The sequence below is a fragment of the Cavia porcellus genome, unplaced genomic scaffold (genome assembly GCF_034190915.1).
Source record: "Cavia porcellus strain 051 isolate PalLab524CR breed Dunkin Hartley unplaced genomic scaffold, mCavPor4.1 scaffold_4, whole genome shotgun sequence".
Classification (NCBI taxonomy): Eukaryota; Metazoa; Chordata; class Mammalia; order Rodentia; family Caviidae; genus Cavia; species Cavia porcellus.
The window spans coordinates 46,963,789-46,984,024 of NW_026947487.1; the positions used below are offsets into that span (position 1 = coordinate 46,963,789).

The 20,236-nt window shown below is 39.9% G+C and overlaps 1 protein-coding gene across 4 annotated transcripts in view; it reads right to left on the reverse strand.

Annotated features, from left to right (window-relative positions):
- Fgf14 (fibroblast growth factor 14) overlaps positions 1–20,236 on the reverse strand; it is a 629,948-nt gene that overhangs the window by 201,770 nt on the left and 407,942 nt on the right. The window contains exon 1 of one of the 4 annotated variants that reach the window (XM_023560646.2): positions 13,333–13,657. The exons of the other annotated variants lie outside the window; for them this stretch is intronic. Within the exon in view, the coding sequence (XP_023416414.2) occupies positions 13,333–13,525 (193 nt within the window). The 5' untranslated portion in view covers positions 13,526–13,657. Of the gene's footprint in view, positions 1–13,332; positions 13,658–20,236 lie in introns of those variants that run through there. 4 annotated transcript variants of the gene reach the window in all.

Below are 20,236 nucleotides of genomic sequence, written 5' to 3' on the forward strand. Positions count from 1 at the left end.
GTAAGTTGTGTGCTTCATGTGTATACGGTCATTCTTTTTCCAGGCTTGTCATTTTTTTTTTTTTGTATTGAAGTTTCATTCCTTCCAGATGACTTTCAGGTTGGTACCTACTGTAACTCCATGCATCAAGGAGCAACAATTTTTCAAAGGCCTGTGCAAGTCCAGCCCCAGAAGAAAACACTGAGATTTGTGAAGGCAAAACAATTAAAGTCCTCTGGAATAATGAAGTCCTATAAATATCAGGAGGCATACCATTGAATTTTTGTAGAGAATAGAATAGGTTTGTTTTTCTGTTTCAATATTGTGGCCTGTGAAAATGTGAGCATCATAGCTTCCTTCTTCATTAGTATCTGTTTAGGATAAACAATAATCACATTAATTTTGGGGAAGATTAGATAAACAAATGATAGATGATAGACAGATAGATAGATAGATGGATTTGATCATTTTGATTCCTATTTTACCCTCTCCTTCCCCATATCCTTTCCTCATTTCCAAAAAAGTACCTGCCCATTCCCTATCAACTCTTCTCTATTTCGTTCTTTTCATTATTTGGCACAGGGTGACTAACCTGGGACAGCTGTATCATTGCACACCTGATTCAAACAGGTAAGTCTGGAGTTAAGCATAGCTAGTCCTTAGCTTGTTTTTAAGCCTCGTGTTTTATCTGCATCACACACACACAGAAGCTTTGCAAATCTTTTATTTACACCTGTACAACGTACATAATACACACACATACTGTGCAAGAATTTACTACAACTATCTCAAATCTGAGCAATAGAAGAGATCATAATTGTTTGGATTTTAAACTATAGAAGGTATATATATATATATATATATATATATATATATATATATATAACAGGTTAATTAGCTAATTAGCCAACTATTTTTCAGGATGTATTTAGCAGCCAACAGGAAGTACGGAGGCGTGGTAAATTGCAAAGCATTTGCAGTTTGGGGCTGAGCCCGGGAGCCCGGAGATAATTGTAAATTATCAGGAGGACAGATGTGCCCTACAGATGGTCTTTTAAGGCAGCCTGTAACCTTCATGGCAAAGAAATGTAGTTTCTGTCTCAGTTTTCTAAGACCCAGGTCATGAGAGTAAACAGGTATACAAAAGCAGCATTTAAAGCTAGAAGGCATCACTGAAATTGTCTTGTCCCACTTGCTCTGCATATTAACAAGTTCTCCCTGGCAGCGTGAGGCCCAGGGTCAGGTGTCCAAGCCTGGACTTCCTACCAGCACCAAGCACTAGAAGGCTGGGCAGTCCTGGTTGGAGTATAGCACCTTCCTTATGGCAAGGACATTGGAAATGCTACCTAGAAAAGACTGGGAGAGAGAGGCAGCAAATTTAGGTGTCTGATTAAGCCCATTTTTAAAGAAAAACATCAATAAGCCTGCCTCAAGAAATAACCATGGGAATTCTGTAGATTTTTTTTTCAACCAAAAGGAATCTAATTATTATGTGTCACAAATATTGCTAATAAAAAGGAAACTTAAAAGACAATAAAAAACAAGTGACAATAATGTCTGTTATTTTGCTGGTCTTTTGTAAATTAAAGTAGTGAAAATTATGAAAAAAAAAGAAAATTTTATAAAAGCAAGCAACATGAGGCCAGTCATCCACAATCCTTCAGCTGGTATCTAAAAAACTGTGATGCTGTGAAGTGCTATGTTTATTTTTTAAGTGAATAAAATAGGGATATTTATGTTATAAATTAAAGTAGCTGGGGAGAAATGCTAAAACACATGTCAGTAACGACTCTTACGGTGCAAAAGAAAAGCTCCACCAATAGAAAAATTTTACATGCAGGCTAATTTGTTGGCAAAGAAGCTAGAAAAAATACTTAACTATTTTACTGTGGATCTCAGTTTCACTTCACTCTCCATCAATAAACCATCCAGAAAGTAACAGTATAACATTTAGATGAATTCTGGGTACCAGCGATATTTCTCATGATAAAAATTCATCAGCTTTGCAGCAGTAGCAGGGTACAGGAAACCTTTGGTCATTCGTGCCATGTTATGGAACTTTAGCCACTTTTATAATCTTACAAGTGCAAAGGCCTTAAGATGAAGGCCTTTTTAAAAACTAGATGAGCACAGAATCCTACACACCTATCCGGAGAACCCTGACATTGCTGCCTGTTCGCTGGGGCTCACTCCACAAGGAAGCTCAGAGGTAACCAAGTGAGTGTGTCTGAGGATGCCTTTCTGTACAGCTTGTCGGTCTGATGGCCTAAGCATGGGAAAGCCACGGAAAAGCAAACAGAGAAGGATACAAAGGACTTGGCTGCAAGGCCTGTGTCAAATCTGCTACATCATGGGCCAGAGCAACTTCTGCAGCAACCAGTAGGAGCACACAGAGGATGCCATGGCTGCCAGTCTAGCCCACCGTAGGCCTGACCCTGGAAAGACACTGGAATGCGATGCTGACCACTACTGTCATGGAGCATCCACTGGATTAATTCTAAAGCTGCGCACCCTGCACCACTGAGATCTGTGTTCTGATGCTACTTTTGCCAAGCATGAGTCCCTAGAAAAAAAACACTTCACTTCCCCTCGCCATGAAAATGAAAATAACACCACCTACTTCCTGAGATTGAAGAAGCGTGAGTGGTGTGCACAGTGTCTCTGATCCTAGAAAAGGCAGAGAAGACACTCCGTTACTTCCTCTACCTTTCCCTTAAATCTTCCAGGCCTTAAGCTACAATAAACACTTCTACCTTGCAGAGATTTGTCAGTTCCTTCGACCTTTCATTGAAATAGGACCCCACCCCAGGGAGAAGGGAGACAGCAGGTGCCTACAGTGTCACATCCACCGACCTGCACCTCAGTATGAAATTCTGTTCATGAAAACAGCAGACGTTTCATTTTCTGGAATCAGGATGAGGTAATTACTGAATAATGGAAGCGACAGAAATTATTAAGGAGCTGGTGGCATTTACTTATGCAGAAAGATAAATAGACTTAAACAGTTGTAAGTTGGCCAAATGGTAAGAAGGACAAAGAAACCATGAACAAATATTTAAAGGGCATGATGCATCTAAGGAGAGTCAGGAATTATTTACAGAAACTTAGAGAGATGGAACGAAGCATGTGGTAGAATAAGAAGACATTAATTGACAAGATTTTATTTTAAAGATCATTTCAAAAAGGAGAGAATTGTCTAATTTTGCAGAAAGAAAACCAATATCAAGCTTTCAAGAAGTTTCTTGCAAAAAAGATATTGTATTCACGTAGAAGCTACTAAACCCAGTAGTTAGACATCAGTCCTGCAGGATCTAACAAGACAAGATAATAGAACTCTGTCTGTTAATTTATTACTATACTCCAATTGCCAGCTCCTGGCCATTTCTCATTCCTTAGGGGCCTTTTTCATTGTGACAGGAAATAAATTTTAAAAATACAGATGCAAAGTGTTACTTTAGCTTTATCACCAGAGCTTACAATTACATACCTGCATATAATATATGGGTAAAGAAGAGAACATAGCAACAGCCCTTGAAATCCTTAGCCAGAAAAATTGCAAATGTATCTAAAAATGTTTCACATATAGAAAATAAACTAAATGACCTTTCCTGAGTTTATTATTTCCTTCTACATAATGCTTGGATTTTAGGGATGTTTTTAATTAAACAAATTAAACAACATTTTAATTTGCTAAATATTAGTTGCCATGGTAGTAAGCATGAAAATAAGAGTTTTTTACAATAGTTAATACTATGCAATAACCTTCTCTATTTGAATATAAAGATAAAACACTAAGAATTACTTAGAAAAATCATTCAGATTTTTCTCTCTGTAAAAGTCACTCAATCTACACAGAAATAGATATGTTGAAAATAATCTTCTGCCCGTTTAAGAAAATATCAATCATCACCTTCTTATGGTACTGAGTACCAACCAAGTACTGACAGCACTTTACAAAATATCTTGTTCTGTCATGGCGATACTTAATCCATTAACAAACTCAATTGGAAATCTAGCTGCAACTGTGAAAAGATGATCACATGAGAGGTTTTGCTGCAGTAAATGACAGATGAAAAGTATGCTGATGATGCTAATTTTACTTATATTACAGTAAAAAGTACAACTTTGTTGCAAAACTTTGAACTTCACATGCTGCACAACAGGACAGAGACTGAGAATAGATGTTTGAGTTTGATCACCTGTAGTTTATTGGTGACTTTGCCAAGGGCAGATTGATGTGGGGAAAGAAAAGGTGATTAGAAAAGGGGCAAGAGAGGATGTGAGAAGCTGAGGGGGGAGTTTGTAGACTGCACGTTCACATCGTTGAATCAGAAAAGACAACTGATCCAGTAGCTCAAGAACAGAGCATGGTCAAGGGGTCCATTTACAAGATGGGACATAGCTCCACACAGTCACATGGGAACAGGAATAATACAGTAAGGTCTGAAAACTCCATGGTGGAGAAGAAAAAGAAAAATGGTTAGGATGATGGCACTGAGCAGGAGAGAAGCCATCCTGAGGAGTCCTGAGCTTGTACTGGAGCACTCAGGGCTTGTGGGCACCATCCTGATGCAAAGGAGAAAATGAATAGCAGTGCAGAAAGTCTTCTAGGGCAGTGGTGGAGAGTGCGAAGATTGATTTTTTTTTCTTTTTCTTTTCTTTTTTAGAGACACAGAAATGAAGACAAAGTACAACTTTGTCTTTGAGAGTGGGGAGAGGGAGAAATTTTAAGATGTTTGAAGAGCAAGAAGTAAGAAATATTATCTTTTGAGAGGAAATAGATTTTAAAAAATATGTTCCAAGGTCTCACTTGAGATTATCGACTGAATTTGAAGCAGGATCAAATATGAACACTTTTGTCTTTCTATTTCATGGTACTGGGAATTGAACCCAGAACTTTTGCAATGAGGTATATCTCTAGCCTTTAAAAACACTTTTTTTCCTTTTTGATAAAGGGTCCTATAAAATACCAGCTTGCCCAAGCTGAGCTCAAACTTGTAATCCTCCTGTCTCAGCGTCTCTTGCACTGGAATTAGAGGCATGTACCACCATGTGTGGTTTGTGTCTAATTTGTTTCTCCTCAGCCAAAATCAACTATGTTGATGTAGGCACAAATAATGTGGTAGGTGACTGGATTAACCTGTTGGTTTTACTATGTAAGTGGGGTAACCAGGAAGGAAAAATAATACAAATCAATAATGCATTTCCAAATAGCAAATACCTAAATGTAGAAGGCAATTCCAGAATCAAATATTCACCTACATGCATTTTCTAGAACTGCAAAGTACAACTATAAATATATTAGGCTTGACAATGAATATATTAATTGAAAACAGCAAATCAATAAACACAGTAGAATGTCTAGATTTCTAATGGTCTCTAAGTTTTGTGATTAATTTGTTGGCAACTTGTTTCATTTTATCTTGAACAATATGGCCAATAAAGAATGTAATCAAAAGGCATCTTACTAAAAAAAAATAAGAAATATCTGAAATGCAGAATATGAATGAAAAAAGAAATGAAATATTTAACACAAAATTCATTATATAATAATGGAAATACATTAGTCCTTTTGCAGTTGACATTGTAATTACTAAGAAGATAATATCATTAATTATGTGTCACATTCACTCATTGAAAATCAAAGTTACATGCTCAGTCCAAAAAATAAAAAATAAACCAAATGACTTGGTGATATCCAGTACTTTTTATTTTGAGTTTTCTGCCAAGGCTTACAAATGAACTTCGATTCTGGGCAAATCTTCTTATATCCTTGATTTTAAGTTAATGATACACTATTATAACACTAGTGATTGGATTACTGTTACAATAGCGCTTGAATTACTGCTAGTCTAATCAACAATATATACCCTAAGCATTTCCAGTTACTTCCTGAAATACTGTGACTTCCACTAATGAAGAGTTTACAAAATCATGACAAAATGAAAGACTACAGAGCAGTGGGAAGACTAAAGGTTTAAGGGAAGACCAACTTTTTAAAGCACTAGCTATATCATTAGCTGTACAACTCTGGGAAAAATCCAAACTTTTTGAGCCTGGGCTTTCTACCTGTGCACTGCTATTGAATCCTAACTAATTGATACAAATGGAAGAGCATATCAAAAATTGAGTATCAGTACTGGATAACAGCACTGACTCAGGAGTCAGCCTGGCAAGCTGGACTTTAATTCCAGCCTCTACTCTTTAAAGGTATGTGAACTTATTAAACTTCTTTTGTAGTTTGTTTTAAAAATGAATGGATGGTTAATATTAGTGTTTCCTCCATTAATAGATAAGTTTGTATACTAATAAATGCCTAACACAGTGCGTCTACCATATAGATATGTTGTGATAATTAAAAATAATATATTCAGAGTAAGTCTCTGTAGGTAGCTACACTCATAAGTACCCCATCCTTATCTACAGATGAGGTGATCTCAACTGTTACTCTCACACTGGTACACTTGTCTTGAGAATGTGGGACACTGGACTTCCTGAAGGAGAACACAAGGATGTTAGTTGTACTCAAGGCACCTTTAAGCCTCTGACTCAAGTAGCTGCCTCTGTGGTCACACAGGTCCCTGAAAATCCCAGAATTAAAGAACCACAAAAGCCTTGGATAAAATGCTCATTCTGCAAACAAATATTTCAGGAGATGAAACAGACAATAAGTATTTCCTTGAGTGACGAAACAGTAACTAGAATAGATAGTTTATAAGACCATGTCTACATCTCTACCTCTTCTTTTTGTTCCTTCTCACCCTGTGAAACAGTACATGGTGACTTAGGTATGTAACCTGAGTTTCTTAAGATGAACACGGGGGCCATTATAGACAAAATTAATAAAACTTTACTAGTCATTCCAAATCTGGGATTGGCTTTGAAGTGTATCAATCTCTCTAAAATGGATTTTTACACATCAGAGCTTACCATTGTGGCTTTTTATTTTCCTTTAACTCTTGAGTATCAAAATACAAATATTTATGAAATATCATACACAATTTATATGATCTAAATAAATCTTTTTTTGGTTAAAAGGAAAGAAACAATGTAGAAGACAATCGGAAAGAAACCTAGGATTCTAATGCTAGTTCGACATAAATCAGAATGATAAACTTTCCCCTTAAACTTCTGTCATACTTTTTAAATTAAGCAAATAAAAGTTAGAAGTCCTATTATTTTACATGGAAGAAGAGAAGGTGCATGTTTAGTTGGAAAATAATTGTTCTTAAACATTGTATTTAAGAAACATCTGCACTACCAAGTTCAGTGAAGAGCTATTCACAATGGGCAAGAAAGGGAATAACCAAGGTGTGCATCATTGGGTGAATGGATTAAGGAAACGGGGTACACATACCCAATGGAATACTATTCAATCATCTACAGAGGGAAATCCTGCTTTTGTGACACCATGCATAGAACTAGAGATAAACTAGAGACCATTGTGTTAACTGAGATAAACCAGACACAGAAAGATAAGCTTCATCTTGTTCCTATAGGGAAGATAAAAAATTGATCTCTCTGGGTATAGTGGCACATGCCTGTAACCCCAGCTTCTTTGGAGACTAAACCAGAAGGATTACAACTTTCTGATCATCTGGGTAACGTATTGAGAACCTGCCTCAAAAATAACAATACAAAGAATACCAGAGATAGATATTGTAGCTCAGCATTCCTGGATCAAATTCCTGGTACTAAAGAAAAAGAAAGAGAAACAGACAGACAGGGGAAACAAGTAGGGAGGTACAGGGCACATGGTGACAATTAGATCAAAGTAAGAAGTGCTGTGTGCTATTGTACAATAGGTTATATGCTACACATTTCATAAAGCTAGAAGAATTTTGAGTGTTTATAACAAAATGAAATGCTAAATGTTTAAGCAATTACATATCTCTAACCTGATTTAAACAACGGGCTATATATACATGTGTCAAAATATTACATAGTAGTTTATTAATATGTACCATTTTAAAATTATGTATCATTTGTAAAAATAAATTCAACTTAAAAGTTGAAAAACAAACAATTTAAAGTAATTGGATTGTTAATAGAAAAGGAGACATTTGGAGCTAAATACAGAATTATCCTAAACACTTCACTAATTTGGAATACAAAGTGAATCATGAATGATTATGCTAACCTCTAGAGGAGATGGAGCAGGTAAAGAGGTTAGAACCTCAACACTGATACTGAAAAATTGATGAAGGACTTCTTCAGCAGAGATAGCCTTGAAGTATTAACTATTTTCTACTCTACACATATGTAAACTCAACTCAGTCTGGGACTATAACTCAACCTACAACAAACCATGCTATTTACTCTACATACAACCTAAACCAGTAAGTTAATTTACACTTTATCTGTTGTATCATTTTAAAATTTATTGCAATGCTGGGATATTGGTCATATTTTAAAAGGCTATAGCAATGTGCCATCTTGAAAGCAAAAGATTAAGACACAGGAAGAGACACATACAAGTAAATGATGCATATTTTTGTCTTGTAATATTTTACTTTACAATACTATAATATTCCCATAACATCTTTAACTTAGAAACTGCATTACAAAATATCTTTTGTTTAAAAAAGACTAGACAATTTAATGCATAAACTGTATAATTTCATCTAGCCCCAACAAACAGAAAATAAAACACTTGCAAAAAGTTAGCAACAGGTATTAATAAGAGATGTGTAGGAAGATTCCTATGGTAAAATAAAACAAAAATAACCAAAAACTTCTGTAAAAAAGATACTTCCAAAAAATACATATAGCCAGGGATTGAGCTCAGCAGCATAGGAGCCTTCCTGGCAAGCTTGAGGTCATGAGTTCAATCACAAGCACCAAAAAAAAAAAAAAAAAAAAAAAAAAAAAAAAAAAAAAAAAAAATATATATATATATATATATATATATATAGTGAGGGTCATTTGTTTTAGTTTGACTTAAACAGCTAAAAAATCGTGTGGTTTTCAATTTATGTGCCAATGATTCTGAATATTAACACCTCAAAACAGTGAACTTTGGATTATTATTTGCTGCCCATTATTTTCTGAAAGAGAAAAACTTCCTTATAAGAAGAAAGGATACTTCTTGGGAAGCAGATGGGCTTCACAATCAAAATATGTGTATATATATATATATATATATATATATATATATATATAGCATAGTTGTATGTGTCTATATTTTATATTACAGATTAGTTTGAAAACATATTGTAAGTGGCTAATCTTTCATTCCTATTTCTCCTGAAATCCTATAATTTATTTAATCAAGAGGTGTTAGTAAGAAGCCCACACAACTACTGATAAAACATACATGACACATAATACTATACCTTTTATGATTGTAGCCAAAAAGCAAAAAAGAATGTATGTTGCAAGTACCAATTGCATTAATCGCACCAGAGATTTTGAAAAGTTGTTATCCTGTAAGCAACCAAGGTTCTTGTTTACTTTAAAAATTCATAATAAAAACATAATATTTTTAGGGTAAAATGTTTATTATACATCATGGTATTCATTTTCTGTTTTATTTTTCATTTTCGTTAAGATTCCAAATAATAATACTATTTGCATACTATTAATTTATTGTGTATTTCTCTCTCTGTAGATAAAATATTACATATTCCAAATGTGCATCTTCATATAATATATACGCTTTTATTTGCTAATATTTATTGCTTAATTTTGAAAAAATATATACTCACTGTCCAATCCCTTTGAAAAGAGGTAAGTTACATGTATTTACTTGAAGAAAGTAAAGATACACTAATATTTGAAAAGTCTCTTTATTTCAAAGTTGTTTCACTGGAGTACTGTGGTTTAAGTGCAAGTGCTTTGGCCACAATCATAGAACTGCTGACCTTCCTTATGTCACTGCAATTCAGAAACAAAGATGAGCACTGAAGCCCTGGCCAATAAAAATATGTGAGCCAGTGAAAAATTGGAAAGCACAAACTTTGCTTCTTGAATACAACCAAATGAGAATTTATGCTGCATACTTATTCTCATGCATGAAAAACAATAATACCTTCTAAAATGCCTTCTAAAATGTTCTATGCAAGGAGGGAAAACTTCTCTGAAGAAAAGGTATTTTCTCTGACCTTTCAGAAATGGAGATAATTTCAACAGGTGATTGTAGGAGTGGAGAGATAATTCTAAGCACTCAGTAACACACACACACTCACACACACACACACACACACACACACACACACACTGTACAAGTTCTTAGAACTACATTGCTACTTCATAGGGCTTTTAATTGGATTTGGAGACTGTGGAGGTAGAGGAGAGGTAGAGGAAGATGATTCTGAAAGATGATGAGAGAGTTCTACAACCCATCACCATGAATACTAGCCATCTTGCAAATCTCTGTCCTTCCAAAGAGCAAGTAGAGTGGTACAAAAATAACTCATTATGGGTCTAGGGTAAGGGGCTGGGCCTAGCACTCCAACTCAATACTCTGCAAGCAATAAATTACTACTTAAGGAAGTATTAAAGTGAAAATCCAAAACTTTAAATACCTGAACTTAAAATGTGCACAAAATGTGGAGCCATTCTTTGTTCTGTTTATACACAGGCCATCATGTGTCCTCCTTGACAATGTACTGCAAATTTCCAGGCTGTCTTGGCAGCTCTCCAGGGGCCAAGATTTTTCCCGTCTCCAGGTCTTCACATAGACATTGCTGACTGCGTCCTTCCCACGGGTTACTCCCCGACCTGTGCTCTGTGTGGGCACTCCAACTGTCAGCTAATTAGACCTTCTCTGCAGCACCCTCATCCCACAGCCCATCTCTGCCTCCATAAGGCAGAGAACTTTCCATGGTCCAGCGTCTTACTAAGTTCTTCCTTCCCATATGCAAAAACTTTCTGCCCTAGAAATTGAGCTCCATACCTTGAAGAACTCCTTTTACTCTGTTCACCAATCATAGATAATGCCTGCACCACATGCTACCATATTGCAAAGCTGCTACAATTACTTGTCAAATCAATGATCTTTAAATATAAACATTTCTAAACTGTCTCACAAGTTATGCCTTAAAGTTAGCCAGTCAGATTTTCTGGAGAAAATTCCTGTGCAAAATACGATATAAAATCGGTAAATAGACTTAATACGTCCTCTCAATATAATACTGAAGAAACCAAATAATTATTCCTTGGTATACAGAACATTATAAGATCATATTAGACACTATATGTGGTAAAATTTACACAGTATAAAGTTTTCAATACCTGTGCTGCTTGAAATTCATAATGCTAGTAAACTAACTCTTTTCTGATACTCAACAGCTATATCAATATTTCTATTCACTAAAGTGTGTATGTCTTTATAGGAGAAAGCATAAAAAGAACAAAGAAAATATTCTGATGAAATTTCTAACCTATTTTTTCTTCTGTTCTTTCACCAAAAAAGAAAAAAGTAGCAAAGTCACCTCATGTGTAGTTTTCTCACAGATCACTGAGGCATGAGTATTATCTCCAACACATGGAAACCAAGAGAGCAGTCAAGGTTGAAAGCAGAGAAATTGTCTGTTAGAGACCTCAGATATCTTCTTACCTTTGGTGGGGGGATAAATAGTGCACACTACCTTAGGATTCATTAAGGGTACAAGCAAATTCTGCTTTATGAACCAGTAAGTAAAAAATATTTGTTGTTCAGGTTTATAAAATACTCACTTGTTATATGTTTAAAACAATATACACAGTAACTGTATTATATTGAAATAAGCCTCCATAAGAGAGTATTTTCATCTGCCTTATAAAGATGGCTAATTCTGAGTTCTCTGTGAAAACCCTCCTCCAAAAAAATAATCTACTTGATGAAAGAAAGGAGAAAGGCAGTTTAAGTCCTGTACTGCCCTGTTCTGACAGCAATTAGAGCAAATTCACTAATTCCCAAAATACAAAGGTGTGCTGGGTGAAAAATAAAAGCTCGTTTTTCTTCATGGCTGATACACCGGTCTGAAAATATCATTCAACATAAACAAATGTCTCCTCCTCCATCTCTATCATTCTTTCCCAGTTGCCTTTTAAGCTTGATACTAAGAGCAAGTTATCTTCATTTTCTCATTGTAACAATGAGCTGTTGTGCATTTTAATATTCAATGTTAGTCTTTTTTATAGAAACAAGTATTCAAACTTTTGATCATAAAGCTGCACACACACACACACACACACACACACACACATCCACGCGGAAACACAGGCTTAGCGCGCCTCTCTGCCTTGTCTTTGGAGAGACTGGGCTTTGAAAGCAAACACAGCTGGGCCCGGAGAATACAATGTGCCCGGCAAACATACACTCCCATTAACGTAAATATATTCTTCTGTTTCCTGCCAAGCCCACTTAGTTATGAAAATCAGGCAGTCCCCTTTTCTCTCTGGGAACATCCCACATTCCCTTAACACCAGGACCCTTCGCAGCTGGGTGTGGAGCCAGGCAAAGGGGCAGCAAGGCCTGGCCCTGGTCTCAGAGCACGCTGCCTTTCAGACCTTGACACTGTAAAAGCAGCAAAAGAAGGTCACGCTGGGCACTGGTGCTCTCTCAGATTATTAATATGACCTATAGGAAGCAACTCTTCCCATCACTGCTGGATTCGCTTCCTGTAATTCTCCAGATTTTCAATTAAAATGTACACATCAGGGACTGATGGTTGCTCAAGAAGCCTCACCCATTCAGATGCATTCTTTGGGGATTCACTGTGCCCCTCTTCCAATACCTAGATGTTGCTAAGGGTCTTCTGAGCACTCTGCCTCCTGCTAACCAGCCTTCTGGTAAACCTCTAGTAAGTTAAAGAACTCACTAGTCCTTAGTTCACACACCTCTTCTGCTTACTTCTCTCACACCAGCTCCTGCTGAGGTCACCAAAGGGACTAGGACACCTCGCCAAGTCTGCAGACCTAGGGGGTTCGGTTCAGGAGACCCGGGAGGCCAAGTGACCCTGGAGCACAGAAATCCCTAAGCCGCCAATCAGACCAGAAGCAGCGAGCGCGTCCCGCGGCGTTTGGGGAAGGGAGACCCTCGCGCGGGTCCCTGCAGGGGGACTGGGTGCTCCGGGGAGACCAGGAGTCCCCAGGGCAGTGTCCGATTCCCAGAGCCTCCGACAGCCGGAGCCGGCCGGCAGCACCGCCGCCAGCTCCAGGCGGGGCTGACTTTTGGGTGGCTACAGGTTGCCTGCTCCCCACGGAAGGCGCTCGGGGCGCTCGGAGGGTGAGACGGGTGGCCCCGAGAGACAGATGGACAGATGTATGGGAGAAGGAGGGAGGGGAGCCCGGAGCGGCTGGATGGCTGTTTCGGAGCAGGAGATGGGGCGACCCGGGGCGCACCTCCCGACAGTGACCCCCACAGACCTTGGCGCCGCAGCCTGCGCTTCTTGAGGCCGAAGATGCGCACTTTGGAGAAGATATCCACCAGGCTGCCGTTGCACAGCCCGCGGTTCCTGCTCGGGCTGCTCCGCCTCCTGCTGGCAGACGGCCGGTCCCAGTGCTGCTCCCGCGCCTGGCGCTTCTGGCGGATCAAGCCGCTGGCGATGGCCGCTGCCATGACGGGCCGCGAACGCGGACGCGGACGGGGACAGGGACGCGGACCGCGCCGGGGACGGTTCCGGGCAGAGAGCGGGCCGAGCCGGGAGCCGGAGCCCGGGCGGTTCGGCGAGGCGCGGGGCGGCGGCGCAGACCGCGGTTCGCCCTCGGGGAAGCGGAAGGAGGGGCGCTGGGGGCCGGGCCGGCCGGGGGCGCTCAGAGCCACCCGGGACCCATCGCCCTGTCCACGGGCGCTCCCGGGACGCAGCGGGGCGAGTGCGGGGAGCCGGAGGTCGTGGCCGCCGCCGCCCGGCTGCGCGCGGGTCTGGAGCAGGACGGGTCCGCGCGCGTCGTCCCAGCCCTGGCGAGGGTCGCCACCGCCGCGAGCGCTGCTCCTGGCCCTGCCCGCCTCCCGGGCGGGCGGGCGGGAGGGCGAGCCGGCCGCTCCCTCCGCGGCGCGGACGCAGGGGCCAGTGCCGTCCCGGCGGGGTCTCGCGCGTCCGCGGGGCTCAGCGCCGCTCTCCGGCTGCCCCCGGGCAGGTGCGGCCGCCGCCCGCTCTCGGCTTCTGCCGGTGATTGTCAAGTGCTTTGGAAATCAGCATCTGGAGAGAGCAATCTTCTCCCCTGAGATCTCTAATCAAAGCGCTCCGCTCCCACCCACCCCGCTACACCCCCTCCGCCTCGGTGGTCCCCCTCCTCGGTCCTGCTTCCGAAAGTAAAAATAATAAATAAATAAATAAATAAATAAATAAATAAATAAATAATGCTGCTTTCAAATACTATTTTTTAAAAAAAGTTAAAACAAATGGATTGTAGGGGTTGGGTGCCAAGAGGCTGAGCCAAAGCAGGTGGAATTGTGGGACTATCCCTCTGCTTTTTCTCCGATGAAACGCGCCAGTTTGCGAGGCTGCCACGGCTCAGGCTGCTCGGTCTTAAGGCGCCTTCTGATCCACCGAACTCAGCTGCCTGCCTGGGAGGGCGAGGTGGTTTCCTCTCTCCCGGGCAATCCCGAGCCCCCCACTTTGGGGGAGGCAGGGAAGAGAGTATCAGGAGAGGGAGGCGCCTTGGCTTTTCTGCTCCATCCACCTAAACTTACTGCTCGACTCTCCCTTCCGCCTCCAGGAAGGGCAGGTTTGTCATTTTTCATAGGCAACGCGGAGCAAAAAGAGGGAAGTCTGGGAAAGGGATGCTCGGATGTGGTTTGGAGAGAGCCGTTCTGCTTCTCAGAATTTGGAGAGGGCGACAGCCACTTGGTGGGCTAGGCGTACTCCTGGGAGGCTAGGGAAGAAGTCAGGACAGAAATACTGGGGAAGGGGGAGGTGTCACAGTAATCTAGTGACAGCAGAAAGCAGCCAAACTTGAGGACACTCCAATATGAGCTGCTGTCTTTTGGCAAGCTCTGTCAGAGAGCAAAGCCATATGAACTCTGTCTGAAATTCAAATACAACAGCTGCTGCCTCCTCCCCTCGGCTTCCTGTCTGCGACGATCTGACACTGTGCTGTCTCCCATAACTGAAAATACAAGGACCAAGAGGAAGGGAGGGAATGGGAACGGAGGGCACCTGGAAAGAAAAGAAGCACTTCACGCCTGGATGAATACCGATCTGATGATGGTGGTTTCTAGGATACACCCCAGTGACAGAACCAAGTGTGGCTCCTGCTGGTGGCTTCTTACTTTATTATTATTATTTTCTTCCTGCTTTACCCTGTTTTGCCTATCATCACAAGAAGGTAAAGGAAGACAAATACAAAAATTAGACTTGTTCACAATCCAGTCTGAAGACCAAGAAGAAAGACTCACTTGGTAATTCAGAGACTTGTAAAAACAATCTGAGCTGGAAAGGGGAGGCACTCTACAGGCAGCCTTGGGAACATTCCTGAACCAAAACACACTTGCTCTTTGTCTCAGTAATGTGCAGAGAGTGCTACAAAGACTGGCCATGGGGCAGGTAGGGGAAGTGAGACAAGGACTGAGTCCAGGGAGACTGGACTCCAAACTCCACTCCTGTCCCAGACCTCCACATGCTCTGCCTCTATGCACTACCTTTACTCCTTATTTTCGGGTTTCATGAGATAACAGTGGCTTCAGGATTATGTATGTCATATTTACTACTAAAGCCCACACCCTTTGAGTTTATTTTCCGATAAATCTAGAGATGCTGTGATTATTAAGAGAAACATGCCACTTGTTTTGCCAAACCTGTGCAGACCCCAGTCACCCATGAGGTAGTAAATGACGGGAGAAGGATGCTGGTTGTTTCACTCTTCCTGTACCACCTGCTTTGGTTTCACATGCTTAGTTTTTCCATTTTTAGTGAGTGTATGTTCCTGTTCTGTTGTTGTGTCCCTGCTTAAAAAGAGTAGATGGACAGCCTTAATAAAATGCCTTATCAAAGTATATTTTTTCACTGTAAAAAGCCCCATTACTCTTGGCTTCCTTTATCGTAGAGAAGCCATTTGGACATTTCAAAAGTTCTAGCTTGGGATTTTTGAATGATTTCCTGATGAAAGCAAACAGGTTTGCTTTCTTCTAGTGATTTTTAAAAGAAGCAAAGTATGGATAACAGTCACCTTTTCAATCTACAGTATCTCCACAAATGTACCAACTTATATTGGTATTAAAGATTTAGGCTTTTTGAGACAACTATATTAATTTGAAAAGAGTGACATTAGGCTTCTTGGTGTTATTATACGTGAATGAATTATTTTCTTTCCAGGCATTTTTTATGCCACAGTCCTTTCCCAATCCTTTGGACTGGGACCTCACCTCCAGCTGTCCATTTTCCTTTTCTCCCTGCATTGTTTAGCAACCCTAGAGGAGACTGAAATTCACCAGCTTGGCCAGGGGTCTTCACTGCCTGTGCTCTTCAAGCAGCCAGCTCACTGAGGGATGCTACTGCTATCCTCACCTGAAAGCAGCTTTTCACTTTTTTTTTTTTTTTTTTTTTTTTAAGGAAGAAAAAGAAATTAATCCTGACAGCGTACACTGGCACCTTGAAGCACAAAAGCCTTTCTGCTTTCTGATAACTGAGAAATACTCTGCCATTTTTCTTCCAAAGCTGGGGGCAGGGCCTAATCCAGGACTCCTGAGTCTTGGACAGTGGTTGACAGTGGATTTCACAAGCCTCAAGCTGAGTTGCCCACTTTTCTGTTATGTGGCTTCTTACGTTAAGCCAGCCTGGAGAGGGGGCGGCACTGGGATAATCAAGGTCTTTTAGCGTAATCTCTCTCTGCCTTCTCCTCTCACCTCCCCGACTGGATTCGCTTTTTAGTTGTTTACAGATAGAGATAAGTGAAAGAAAACGCAAGAGAGCCATCTGCTGTCTTAAACCGTGATAAAAGAGTGTGCCGAGCTAGGGCGAAAACCAACTCAGAGACGGTGAACAGGAAGCAGACAGAGGTTACTACAACTCAGAAAGCAATCACTCATTCAAAAGAAGCGCCGCAGTCTTTTTAATGTCACCTTTGACTTTATAAAGCCAAAGGAATAGAGGGTGCTGCCCCAGGAATGCAGCTGCCCAGCAGGCAGTGATGGGGCTGGACTCCGAATTTGGAAGCTCTTACTTCTTTTTTCCTTTTTGCAACTTCCTGGCTGAATGGTGACCTCCAGGAAGTTGCTTTAATTTCCTTCAACTTGAATTTCCTCCTCTTTTCAATGAAGAAGACACAGTCTCTTAAGCTGTGGTAGATACAAAGATCCTACTCCAGTAAGTGACTATTCTAAGTGCTCAAAAGTCATCGATATTATTCCTATAACCTTCCAGACCGCTCATTTCTATTCTGTAAATTCTCATTTCATTTCCATATTTTTTTACATCAACATATATGTATTCCCATATATGTTTTCTTATGCCCTTGATGGATACATGGTAACATTTCAATTTACCAGGAATGTAAGACTTTATTTTAGGTTTAGATAAAAGAAGCCCAAGTTCAAACTTCAGTCAGTTTTGACTGGATTTGTGAACTTAGCCCTGTGCGTCTATTTCCCTAAACTCAGATCCCAGTAATAAAAATATTTCCTACCTCTCAGCAATTACTATAAATGCAAATGGAACAATACTGTTGAAACTGAAAAGTGCCATACAAACATGAGTTCCTTGGAACCTAATTGGTCCACTACTTCACTACTCTTGAAGACCTCCTAAAGAAGCCACTCTTCTCTTGGACCTCAGACTTTAATTTTGTTGTTCCCTGTGCTGGGGATGTTTTACTATGACTTTCTCATACTTGTCTTTTTAATTTAAAGTGATGGCTAAAACCAGGATTAGAATAAGGACAACAGAATATTGCCCTTGAGCAATTACCTTACCCCCCAACCTCCATTTGCTCTTCTGTAAAACTAATAAAACATAATAAAAGAGGTTATTATGAGAATTAAATAAGAGAATGTCCATTAAATACTTAACATAGTGCCTGGAACACACTGGAAATTCAATAAATACTAGCTATTAATAACTACCTAATTATCACATAGCTATTCACTTATCTGGTGATAGAGTCTTTACTAAGTGCATATGGCAACACTGTACAAAGTAAGCCAATAAATGTTTAAATTTTAAAACATAGAAGAGTTTTGATCCTGTCCTCACAAAGATAAGTCTGATTTAGATCTCAACATAGACATCAATGCTTAGAAAATTCCTCACCCAGCACACCACTACCATAATCTTCAATTAATGTCAAATCTAGTGTCCCTACTAAGCATGATATTTATATTTAATAGTTGGTAATTGAAGAGTAAGTAGATTTATAGCCCTGCATTTATGCACAGTTGATTATTTCATTTTTAACATGGCCAACATTGAGTTCTGAATTACTATTCTTTCTTTTATTTTTCTTTTCAAGACATGGTTTTGTTACATAGTCCTTACTAACCTTCAGCTGACTATGGCCCAGGTTGGCCTCATAATCCTCCTGCCTCAATCTTCCAAGTGCTGGGACTATGGGTGTCTACTGTGGGGCCTGGATTTATTTTCTTCCTTCTTAGACTTGTTCTTCCTATCCTCTTCCCCATCTCTGGAATGGCAGCTCCATTCTCCATTTTTCTCAAATCAAAACCTTTAGCATGCTAATCCCATGGTTTCCTTAACACTTCATGTATCCTGGCACCAGCTGTTCATTCTGTTTTCACTATCTACCCAAAACAAGACTCCTATCACCATTTCTACCACTTCCTACTGACCACCACCTGCAGCAGCAGCAGCCTAACTGATGTTTGAGCAGCCCACTTTCTCTTTGTTGTGTATCCTTACCACCATAGCCAGTGTCGAAGGTAAAATTAAGTTATAAAACCCTCCACCTGCATGGGCTCCATAGTCCTCCGGGTGGGTCACCATGTCTGGCATGATTTATCTGCCTGATATCGCTGTGTCTCTTCCTTTGCTCACTACTTGCTGTTCTTTAGCCTACCTATCATGCTCCTGCTGCAAATCCTTTCAATTTTGTGTCCTGTCTGCCTTTTACTTGCAGCTTTTTGCTTCCATGTTTGCTCACAAAGTGACTGATAACAAAATCTCCTAAAAACAAACAATGCCTTTTTGTTTTTGTTTTTGTTTTTGTTTTTTTCTTTGTCGGTACCAGGGATCAAACTCAGGACTGTGCTTATAAGGCAGGCAGTTATGCTGCTGAGCCAAATCTCCAGGCCCTGTTTCCCTGCTTTATGTAGTATGGTACTCACAATTTGAAAATTTTGTATATATTTTTCTTATTTAGCTTATTTCTTCTCTTAAGATGTGAGTCTATAAGACATGAATTTTGAAACTTTTTATTGCCATGAACCCTGTGGTTCCGGAGTACCAGAACTTATTTACTGAAAGATTAGGAAGTAGAATAAATAGCTATCTAATACCAAGTAAGAGGAACAGAAAATCTTCTTAGACCCGTCTGTCAAGGATGAATTAATTACCTCATGGTGCTTGATCTCTGTAAGCAAGCTAAGATTCCATATGGATTATGCACTATGTCAGCCCCATACATATGAGGCAAGACCATCCTTTTGCCTTTGCTCAATGGCTCAAATTCATCCCGACATGACATGTAGTTTGAGTTCTGTATGTCAGCAGTACTTTCTCAAGGGTATAAGACTGAGTCCTTTTGAGGCAAGAAAGGGCTTTACCATTGGTCCTTAGGGTTCACTCCTATACACCCTCCTCCACAAACACCCTGCTTTCCCTCTTCAGTCCTGTTTGACAATGACAAAGTGACAATATTTCTCTTCTCAAAGTTACTACATCCAATCCATCAGAGAATACGAAACCCGATTAACATATTTTCTAGAATTCTCTATAGCTATGTTTATTAAAGTGAATATATTGTACAGAAGAAGAGTACGTAAACAAGAAATAGCCTTTTTGATGTGTATTTCCTTATTAAGGGGGTGTTTCCCCTTTGCTTTTGGACTTTCTATATTCTAAGTGATTCTATTGCATAGATTGCCTGACTCCCAAATTGATACATTTTTGTAAGGTTTCATTTCTAAAAGTGCCCAGTTTTTATTGTCATTTCTTCTTCCAAAAAAATCTTAAAAATATATTTTGCACACTGACATCTATATTAAATTTTTTCACTTGTTACTTCCCACAAATTCACTATCTGCTGATTTTTCTTTCATTTCTATCACTGACATAACCTCCATTTCAGCTTCCCAAATTCATCAAATCCAAGTACCATTCTAAAATGCACAACTATTTTATGTACCAAGAGGAAAAAAGAGACACTTGATTAAACCCTG